This window comes from Ooceraea biroi, chromosome 7 (assembly GCF_003672135.1).
Source record: "Ooceraea biroi isolate clonal line C1 chromosome 7, Obir_v5.4, whole genome shotgun sequence".
Taxonomy (NCBI): Eukaryota; Metazoa; Arthropoda; class Insecta; order Hymenoptera; family Formicidae; genus Ooceraea; species Ooceraea biroi.
In genome coordinates, this window is record NC_039512.1 from 5,062,429 (window position 1) to 5,072,927 (window position 10,499).

The window sequence follows — 10,499 nt, forward strand, 5'->3', positions numbered from 1 at the left end:
AAACTATACAGCGGATCATTATAAAACTTTGATGCATTTATTAGTACATGTTTAAAGATAAAAAAATTATTTTTTTATTTGAATATATCGCCTGTAGAGGTCGTCCTGGAGGCATCTTAGTGCAGCCGGCATTGTAAATTGGTGAGCATTCTCCTGCCTCCAAATTTCATCCAAACTGAAAAATTGAAATATTTTCTTGTTATTTATGAATTCCCATCGTCGATGAACCTTTAATATTCATAAAAACATTAAGTTAAACAATTATTTTTGCATGAAAAAGTTCAAAAACTTTGCCTAAAACTCGTACTTTTGTGTTCTAAGCTCCACCATTTTGACACTTTTCAATTTTTTTCTTCTCTCTTTGGTTCATCGACGATGGGAATTCATAAATAACGAGAACATATTTCAATTTTTCAGTTTAGACGAAATTCGGAGGCAGGAGAATGCTCACCAATTTGCAATGCCGGCGACGCGGCTGCACTAAGATTTCTCCAGGACGACCTCTACAAGCGATATATTCAAATCAAAAAATAATTTTTTTATCTTTAAACATGTACTAATAAATGCATCAAAGTTTTATAATGATCCGCTGTATAGTTTCTCCAAAAACAATTCGTAAAATATACCTTATTTTCAGCGTTCTAAAGCAGGCTCCCCCCTTAACTCGTTGATAGGAAACTGTGAGCACTGATGAACGAAATTGTCAAGACAATAGAATTCGATATAAAATTTCCTACATATAATGTACTTAATATTATTGAATATTTTTAGATATTAAATGTTATATTAGAAATACATCTTAATATATTGCAAAGTGTGTCATTAGTAATCCTTGACATATTAATCTTGATATACAATACACTAGTATACACAATTTAAAGATAATATTGTATCTTGTCAAATAATGGGTACGGACTGACAATTGATACATCATATATGTGTTGCTTAGCGTACATTTGTGCGACAACATGTATATCTGTACAATTTTAAATTTATTTGTCGTAGCTATACAACTATGATGAAATACGAAGAGAAAACGAAAATGGGTGAAAATTGAAAAGTTTCCTTATAGTTTGAAGAACTTCCATATACTTGTGTGACAGTTTCAATAAAGTAGCGAATCAATAACAGTAGCACAACAGGATCGGTTTTAGAAAAGTTCAAATTTATATGTATATTGAAACAATACGTATATATATAAAAGTAATTTAATGTAATTTTCTTTTTCTCTTATGGTTTATTCAAACTGAGACTCAGTTTGAATAAACCATAAGAGAAAAAGGAAATTCTCAGTTACTGAGAAAGGAATAAAGATAAAAGAACATCAATGATAATCAAACATCTAGTAAAATTATAAATTGTTTATTCATCTTAATGTTTTCTTATCTCACGATATTATAATATTTTATAATTGTATGAGTTTGCGTGCGTCTTTCTTCAATGATATCTTCTAGTAATTAGACAGTATTATTATATTAAGATATACAGAACATTCTATTACAATAGTTAACGATAAATACAAGTGTGTAACATATTATAAGATTCTCAGGAGTGCAGTGCGGCCCTACATGTCCAAGCTCCATAAAAGTATTGATGCGATGTCTTTGCTCTCATGCGATCAGTTTTTTTAATTGTAAGGTAAGCCACTATAAACATTACCCTTTTGTAATGCTGCCGACTAGGTATTGCATTATTAGTGTACGACGTGTACATCCCTTAGCGTTATAAGACTTTTAGCAATTTATGTGGTCTTTTGCGACACGCGACAATATACCAGCATATCGAATGTAATGTACGGAAAGAGAAAGTCAGTCTTTTCGTAGACGCCAGTATGGATGTTTCGATACATTCAGCATATAGAGGTGCTCATTTTTTAAATCAAAATCCGTATAAGTTTATAGCGCTTGTCTGACTCTCTCTTTTATATTCACTTTATTTCCTTGTATAAATACAAATTACTTCCATTTAGTAAAATTTAACACGATTTAGCAAATTTCAAGAACATTCACAATATATTCACAATATTTTCATTGCTTCAACAAAAATAATGTTCCAGTCAAATAAAACATTACGCGTTGAATGAAATACCTTGAGTTTAATAATATCTAAATAATACATAAAACACTTATATAAAACAGATTATGAATGGGCAATTGAAGCAAATCGGCTTAGTTTAACATTGTTCGGCGTTTGGCCTAAGAACAATGAAACTAAGCACAATAAATTAATGTCTAATATACGCGTGGTCATTTTATTAAATGTAATGATCTGGATCTGCCTTGTTCCAAATCTACATTACTTGCTGAAGGTTTATGACGACATAATGTCAGCAATCGACAATTTACAATGTACTTTACCGCTTCTGATAGCGATAATAAAACTGTTCGTCATTTGGCAAAAGAAATATGGTAATACTTATATCATAAATATGAGATTAAAAAATTAAATGATTAAATAAACATTTTATCTCTTGCTGGTTTACTTTTAAAAATGAACACGGAAATGAATAGTATAATATGAGAACTACTCCTTTCAGACGTCTTACCTCTATTGAATATGATTAAGGACGATTGGCTAAGACCAAAGCCGTTGACAGAGAGAAACGTTATGATAAAGCAAGCGCGTATTGCACGTACTCTCACGATATTCGGTTATTTCGTAACACAACTAACTGCTATCACCGTTTTATTTCTTCCCCTCTTTGGCATTTCAATGACATACAGAAACAACAAAACGGACACGGACAAATTATTGCCAGTGCAATCGTATTATTTGTACAATGTAAGTAAGAGTCCACTTTACGAGGTGACTTTTGTTCTACAAAGCATTAGTGTGATGACAGCTGGCACAACATACAGCGGTATGGATACTTATATGAGTCTACTAGTCTTCCACGTATGTGGTCAACTCGAAAATCTCAGAGGACGTATCCGCAATTTAGATAAATTCAACAATTTTGCGGACACTCTGTCGGCCAGCGTGAAGGATCATATACGTCTTATCAGGTTCCATACTTCTCGTTACACCGAGAATAATATATAGAAATTATATATTTTTCTTTATAGAAATTATCAGAAAAATGTTCGTCAAACAATAAGAAAATTTATAGCAAAGAGAATATGTCTGTTTATACCTTCAATAAATAATAAATATAATATATGAATAGATAATATTAGGTCGGTGCATAAGTTCTTGCTGATTTTGCAATTTTTCTTCATTGAAATGAAATAATCGATAACACATAAACTAATCAATATATTTCCATCGTTTCTTACTACTTTTTCCCATCTTTCTGACAACATCCGAATGAACAAAGGAGTCATTTTTTGAGGCGATTCATTTATTGACTCATTGGCAAGAACTTATGCACCGACTTAATAAAATCTATATTGTATTGAATATATAAAATTGTTAAACATATACAATTCGTAATCTGATATTAATTATATCAAGTAGCGTAATCGCATACGTTTCAAAAGTGTACACTTCATTTTCGTAGACTGTTAGTTCATATTAAAGGAACCAATGGTAATAAGCAAATAATACATATAAATAAGAAGAATTAAAAATAAGAAGAAAATAATACATTTTCTAAGTTTTGTTTTGATGTGTTTTTCTTGTAGGGCCATTATAATCATTGACGATACATTTAATTTAATGTTACTTGCATTGCTAATTTACTTTAGCATACTTTTTGCTCTGTATGGATTTTTATTTGTTTCTGCAAGTATTCTTTCTTCTTATGTTCCACTCAAGTATATTAAATCAAGATTGTATACCTGTAATATGCATTTACTTAACAGTATTAAGTTTTGCCTACTTATTTCCAATGCTTAGATAATGACGCAAGGTCGCAATCTTTCTGTGGCACGTCTTCTTTTCACGATGATGACCTTTATCAATACATTCGGATACATGTGTCTATACTGTTTGTTGGGAGAATTTTTAGTTAGTCAGGTAAGCATATCTACGTTGTGATGTTTTACAGCGAATTTTATTAACATGTAAGTACATATGATATAAACTTATGACATTCACATATGTACATATAAACTTAGATGTAAAATATTTTGCTTTAACATAATTACCTGGGATGCTATTTTATTGGAATATTATTCATCAAGTGCGACGGAATTTACGAAGCTGTTTGCCAATATGAATGGTACGAATTAAAGCCGAAGCAGGCGAAAGATTTGCTAAATATAATGATGCAAACTAGAAGACCATTTAATCTTACTGCAGGAAAACTCTTTCCTATGACGATAGCTATGTTATGTAATGTAAGATTAAATATATACTACAATCGATTAATTATTATTGGTGTAATGATTATATGATAAAAAATTAACTTTGTTTTGATAAGTTTTTAAAGTATTTTTATAAAAAGAAAACTTTCTTCTTAAATATAAGTGTATTTAACAATTAGAATTCATGTAACAATCAGTAACAAGCGAACGGTAAAGATATGAATTATAGTTTATATTGTTCATAAAATAGCTTTTATATTAATATCTAAAATATGTATACATATTTAAATACAATTTTTTTCTGCATATAACTGTACATATACTGTTTCAGTTATTAAAAACTTCGGGCGGCTACATATCTGTTCTATTGGCTCACCGTAATTGAACTTGAAACCAAGTAGAAATTAATATATAACCCTCCCTTTTCCTTATCATTTTATTATTAATAGTAAAAAATATATTACAGAATTGCAACGGTTTTCCTTGTTCACAGACAAAATATTACGATAAATCACATTGAGAATATAATGTGTTTATTTTATTATTTTATATTTGATCTCAATTTGTAGCAAATATTTACTAACGCATGTTTTATACGATTAAATATATCTGAAATTATTTCAGACTATATAAATAAGTGTGAACTTTACTCACACATACACACACAACTGTAGAGTTACAAAAGATTTTCATGAACATAGATGTTAACTAAATAATATTCTTATATTTGTTTATTTGTTCGTCCTGATATACGTTAAATATTATATAGGTGATAATACAGAAATATAATCTTCCTTTCAACTTGTTTTTATCAGCCTTCCTTCGTACATTCATACACACGCCTCTATTGCATCGTATGTGAAATTTTGTTTATTCAAATAAGCATACGCATTATTTTTGGGGGGATATCTTTCATATATACAGGGTGGCCCATTTTAATTTATACAGTCGATTTTTTAAAAAACTAAAAGAGATACGAAAAAATGTTTCAGACAGACATGTCACGATTTCGAGGGGGACATAAGATGATACCATTGGTTTGACCTTGAATAGTCGTTTGAAGGTCACGCGAAGATCACCTTCAATTTCTTAAATTGAAATCCCAACTTTTTATTGCAGATTCTTATTCTCCATCGAAAAGTAAGTAACTTTTGTCTGAAACATTTTTCCGAAAAATGTCATCTTATGTCCTTAAAATGATCTTCAAGATGAGTTTGAGGACATTTTAAGGACATAAGATGACATTTTTCGGAAAAATGTTTCAGACAAAAGTTACTTACTTTTCGATGGAGAATAAGAATCTGCAATAAAAAGTTGGGGTTTCAATTTAAGAAATTGAAGGTGATCTTCGCGTGACCTTCAAACGACTATTCAAGGTCAAACCAATGGTATCATCTTATGTCCCCCTCGAAATCGTGACATGTCTGTCTGAAACATTTTTTCGTATCTCTTTTAGTTTTTTAAAAAATCGACTGTATAAATTAAAATGGGCCACCTTGTATACACATAATACATATAATATAAATGTAGCCTGTAGCCAATCTGACAATAGTCACATAGTAAAAATATAAAAATCTTTATGACGAGTTTATAGAAGAAGGCAAAATGATTATTGATAATAATAGTACATATTAACAGATCACTATTACAAGAAAACAAAAATCTGAAAAAATTTTAATAGCAAATATTATTTACAATATTTTCGCCTATAAAATCTATTATTAATTACTGATTATTGATAATAAGTAATAAAAATATGTATTTAGTTATAACTATTACTTCCTGTAGTACAATTTTACGTAAATTAACTTTGTCATAAATTTGATGATATAGCATTCATATAATAAATACATAAATAAATATATTTCTAGTTTTCCTTTATATTTCTCCATATCTGTTAGCAACTTTGCTTTTTGCTTAAAACTTGATTTTTTCAAAGTGCAATTTCAATCCGTTAATACGAAATTAAGAACACTGATGATGATGATCAATAAAATTGTCAATAAAATAAAACAATAAAATTGGATATAAAACTTATATAATATACTTAACATATTGAATATTCTTAAATATTTACCTTATATTAGAAATTCATCTTAATATGCTGCAACAAGTGTGTTATTAGTAATTCTTGGAACATCCATCTTCATGCACTGTCTTCTACACAAAGGTACTGTCACGTACTATCTCGTAAATAGTGAGTATAGACTAACGACATCGATACATACACGTGTAACTTGGCGTACATTTGCGCGACAATACATTTATATCTTTACAACCTTTAATTTTATTTGCCATAGTTGCTACACAACTCTGATAAAGCACGATAGGGAAACGAAAATAGAAATGAAATTTTCAAACTTTCTATTTAGTTTGAAGAACTTGCATGTAATAGTTTTCATAAGGTAACCGATCAATACCAGAGGCACAACAGGATCGGTTTTAGAAAAGTTCAAATTTGTATGGAAAAACTGAGTAATTTAATTTAAATTTTCATCCTAAAAATTTATTCAACGCAAAATTGAATAAAAATGAAAGAACATTGATACGATCAAACATCTAGTAAAATTATAAATTATTCATACATCTTAATACTTTCTTATTATACGCTATTTTATAACTGTTTGCGTTTGCGTGCATCTTTGAAATTATCTTTTCTAGCAATTAGACAGTATTATTATATTAACAGTTAAGATGTACAGAACATTCTATTACAATATTTAATGATAAATATAATTGTGTAACATAAGAGTCTCAGAAGTGCAATGCGGCCCTACATGTCTAAGCTCCATAAAAGTTTTGATGCGGTGTCTTTGCTCTCACGCGATCAGTCTTTTAATTGTAAAGTAAGCCACTATAAACATCACCCTTCTGTAATGCTCCCGACTAGGTATTGCATTATTAACGTCTATGACGTGTACACCCCTAGCCAGCGTTATTATATTTTTAGCAATTTATGTGGCCTTTTGCGACATGCGACAATATACCATATTGAATCATATTAACGTAAAAAAAGCGACAGTCAGTCCCTTCATAGGTGCCAATATGGAAGTTTTGGAGCATTCAGCATACACAGGTGCTCATTCCGTCTTCATTAAAACATATATAAATTTTTAGTCCTCTTTCATCTTCTTTCTATATTTTTTAATTCTTTGTGATTATATCCATTTAATTACACTTAATAAAGTTCAGCAAATGTTAACAAAGATCACAATATTTTCATTATTTTAATGGAAAGAATGTTCAAGATATATTAAAGACATCCGCGTTGTGGATAAAATAACTTGATTTTAATAAATTATTTTTAATACATAAGAGTGTTATACATAAGAGTGTAATATATAAAAGTGTTTATATAAAAGCAGACTATGAATGGGCCACCGAATTAAATCGGATCAATTTAATATTGCTCGGGCTATGGCCAGAAAATAACGAAACTAAGCAGAAAAAGTTAATGTCGGACATACGTGTAATCCTTATATTCAATATAATATTTTGGAGCTGCATTATTCCAACCTTACATTCATTGCTCAAGATTTATGACGACATAATGTCGGCAATCGATAATTTGCAATACACCTTATCGATTGGAATGGCGTTAATAAAACTGATCATCGTTTGGCACAAAAAATATGGTAATGTTAAATAAAACTAAAAATGATATGTCATGATTATGATATTAAAAATCTAAATGACCAAACAAATGTTTTCTTTCTCGCTGTTTTATTTCCAAGAATAAACGCGAACTTGAATAATGCATGTATAATACTCAATCTACTCTCTTATTTCAGAAGTTCTACCTCTATTAAATATGATCAAAAACGATTGGTTAAGACCAAAGACGTCCAAAGAGAGGAACGTTATGTTAAAACAAGCGCGAATCGCACGTATTTTCACGATATTCGGTTTCTTGTTAATACAAATATCTGCCGTCATCATTTTAGTTCTTCCCGTTTTTGGCATTTCAATGAGATATAGAACGAATAGAACAGACCCAGGCAGATTATTGCCACTGCAAACGTATTATTTATACAATGTAAGTAGCAGTCCACTTTACGAGATAACTTTTTTTCTGCAAAGCTTTAGCGTGATGGCAGGCAGTACGATGTACAGCGGCACAGATACCTTTATGAGTATGCTGGTCTTCCACGTATGTGGTCAATTGGAGAATTTCAAAACACGTGTTCGCAACTTGGATAAATTCCAAAACTTTGCAGGCGCTCTGTCGGCCAGCGTGAAGGATCATATACGTCTTATCAGGTTCCATACTTCCCGTTACACCGTATATATATATAATGTATTATATAGAAATTATATATAGTTTTCTTTATAGAAATTATCAGAAAATTGTTCGTCAAACGATAACACAATTTGTAACAGAGAGAATATGTCTGTTTATGTCTTCAATTAATGGGTAACAAATATTATATATGAATGGATAATATTAGGTTGGTGCATTTTTGCCGATTTTTCTTTATTCGTTAATGAAATGAAACAATCGTATAAATTACACAAAGTATAAATTAAACAAAGTCGTTTTCTACGATTTTTTCTCATCTTCATTCATCACGATCTTTTCGGCAGCATGCGAGTACCACATCGAAAGAAGGAATCATCGTTTGAGACGATTCATTCATCGATTTATCGGCACAAGAACTTATGCATCGACTTAATATATAGTCTTGAATATATAAAATTGTTCGTAATCTGATATTAATTATATCAATTTTGCGTGATCGCATAAGTTTGAAAAGTGTGTACTTCATTTTCGTAGAATGTTAGTTCATATTCAGTTAAAGGAAACAGTGATAATAGGGAAATAGAAGAAAATAATACATTTACTAAATAATTTTTGTTTTGCTGTGTTTTTCATGCAGGGCCATTATAATTATTGACGATACGTTTAATTTAATGTTACTTGGATTGCTGGTATACTTCGGCATACTGTTTGTTCTTTATGGGTTTTTATTTGTTTCTGCAAGTATTCTTTCCTCTTATGTTCTAATCAAATGCATTAAATCGAGATTATACTTTTATAATATACATGTATTTAAAAGTGTTAAGTTTTGCCTATTTATTTCCAATGCTTAGATAGTAACGCAAGGTCGTAATCTTTCTCTGGCACGATTGTTTTTGTTCCTGTTAGGTTTTATCATCACATTCGGACACATGTGTCTGTACTGTTTGTTGGGAGAATTTTTAGTTATTCAAGTAAGCAATAATCATATCTACGTGTTTTACGTTTTACTTCATCAACATGTAAATAAATACATATAACATAAATATATATATATATATATATATATATATATAATATTTATATGTGTCATAAAATTACCTGTTAAGTATTTTGCTTTAACATAATTGCTTTGAATGCTATTTTGTTGGAATATTATTCATCAAGTTTGATGGGATTTACGAAGCTGTTTGCCAATACGAATGGTACAAATTAAAGCCAAAGCAGGCGAAAGATTTGATGAATATAATGATGCAAACTAAAAGACCATTGAATCTTACTGCAGGAAAACTCTTTCCTATGACAATAGCTATGTTATGTAATGTAAGATTAAATATATACTACAATCGATTAATTATTATTGGTGTAATGATTATATGATAAAAAATTAACTTCTTTTTGATAAGTTTTTAAAGCATTTTTATAAAAAGAAAACTTTTTTGTTAAATATAAGTATATTTAACAATTAGAATTTATGTAATCAGTAATGCGAACGGTAAAGATATGAAATATAATTTATATTGTTCATAAAATAGTTTTTATATTAATATCTAAAATATGTATACATATTTAAATAAAATTTTTTCTGTATATAACTGTACATATAATATTTCAGTTGTTAAAAACTTCGGGCGGCTACATATCTGTTCTATTGGCTCGTCGTAATTGAACTAGAAACCAAGTGGAAATCAATATATAACCCTCCCTTTTCCTTATTATATATTTTTATCCATATTCATATTATGAGTAATAGTAAAATATTTTATAAAATATATCACAAAATTGCAATGCTTTTCCTTATCCACAGATAAAATATTATGATATATTACATTGAGAATAACGTTTATTTTATTATCTTATATTTGATCTCAATTTACAATAACTGTCTGCCAACCCATGTTTGCTGATGCGCTTAACAAGATTCCATTAATTTTGCAGGTACTTTTATTCGCACACTCGAAGTGAAAACTGATGAACAAGCAAAGTCGTCAATAAATTATGATATTAGAAATCGA

General features: G+C 29.5%; 2 protein-coding genes across 3 annotated transcripts; both read left to right on the forward strand.

Annotated features, from left to right (window-relative positions):
• The first annotated feature begins 616 nt into the window (after positions 1-616).
• On the forward strand, positions 617-5,058 carry LOC105276662 (odorant receptor 10a). 2 transcript variants are annotated; one of them, XM_011334462.2, is made up of 7 exons: positions 617-1,862; positions 2,139-2,408; positions 2,537-3,005; positions 3,624-3,723; positions 3,838-3,957; positions 4,125-4,280; positions 4,579-5,058. In XM_011334462.2, the coding sequence occupies exons 1-7, from the start codon at positions 1,832-1,834 to the stop codon at positions 4,630-4,632; spliced, it is 1,200 nt and encodes a 399-aa protein (XP_011332764.1). In that variant the 5' UTR covers positions 617-1,831; the 3' UTR covers positions 4,633-5,058. The 2 variants fall into 2 exon arrangements, with proteins under 2 accessions (XP_011332764.1, XP_011332766.1); XM_011334464.2 differs by lacking the exon at positions 4,579-5,058 and having other exon boundaries at positions 4,059-4,218.
• Positions 5,059-7,261: 2,203 nt separating this feature from the next.
• Positions 7,262-10,499, forward strand: LOC105276663 (odorant receptor 10a-like). The gene is made up of 7 exons (XM_026971023.1): positions 7,262-7,323; positions 7,613-7,882; positions 8,039-8,507; positions 9,125-9,224; positions 9,339-9,458; positions 9,652-9,807; positions 10,100-10,499. The coding sequence occupies exons 1-7, from the start codon at positions 7,293-7,295 to the stop codon at positions 10,151-10,153; spliced, it is 1,200 nt and encodes a 399-aa protein (XP_026826824.1). The 5' UTR covers positions 7,262-7,292; the 3' UTR covers positions 10,154-10,499.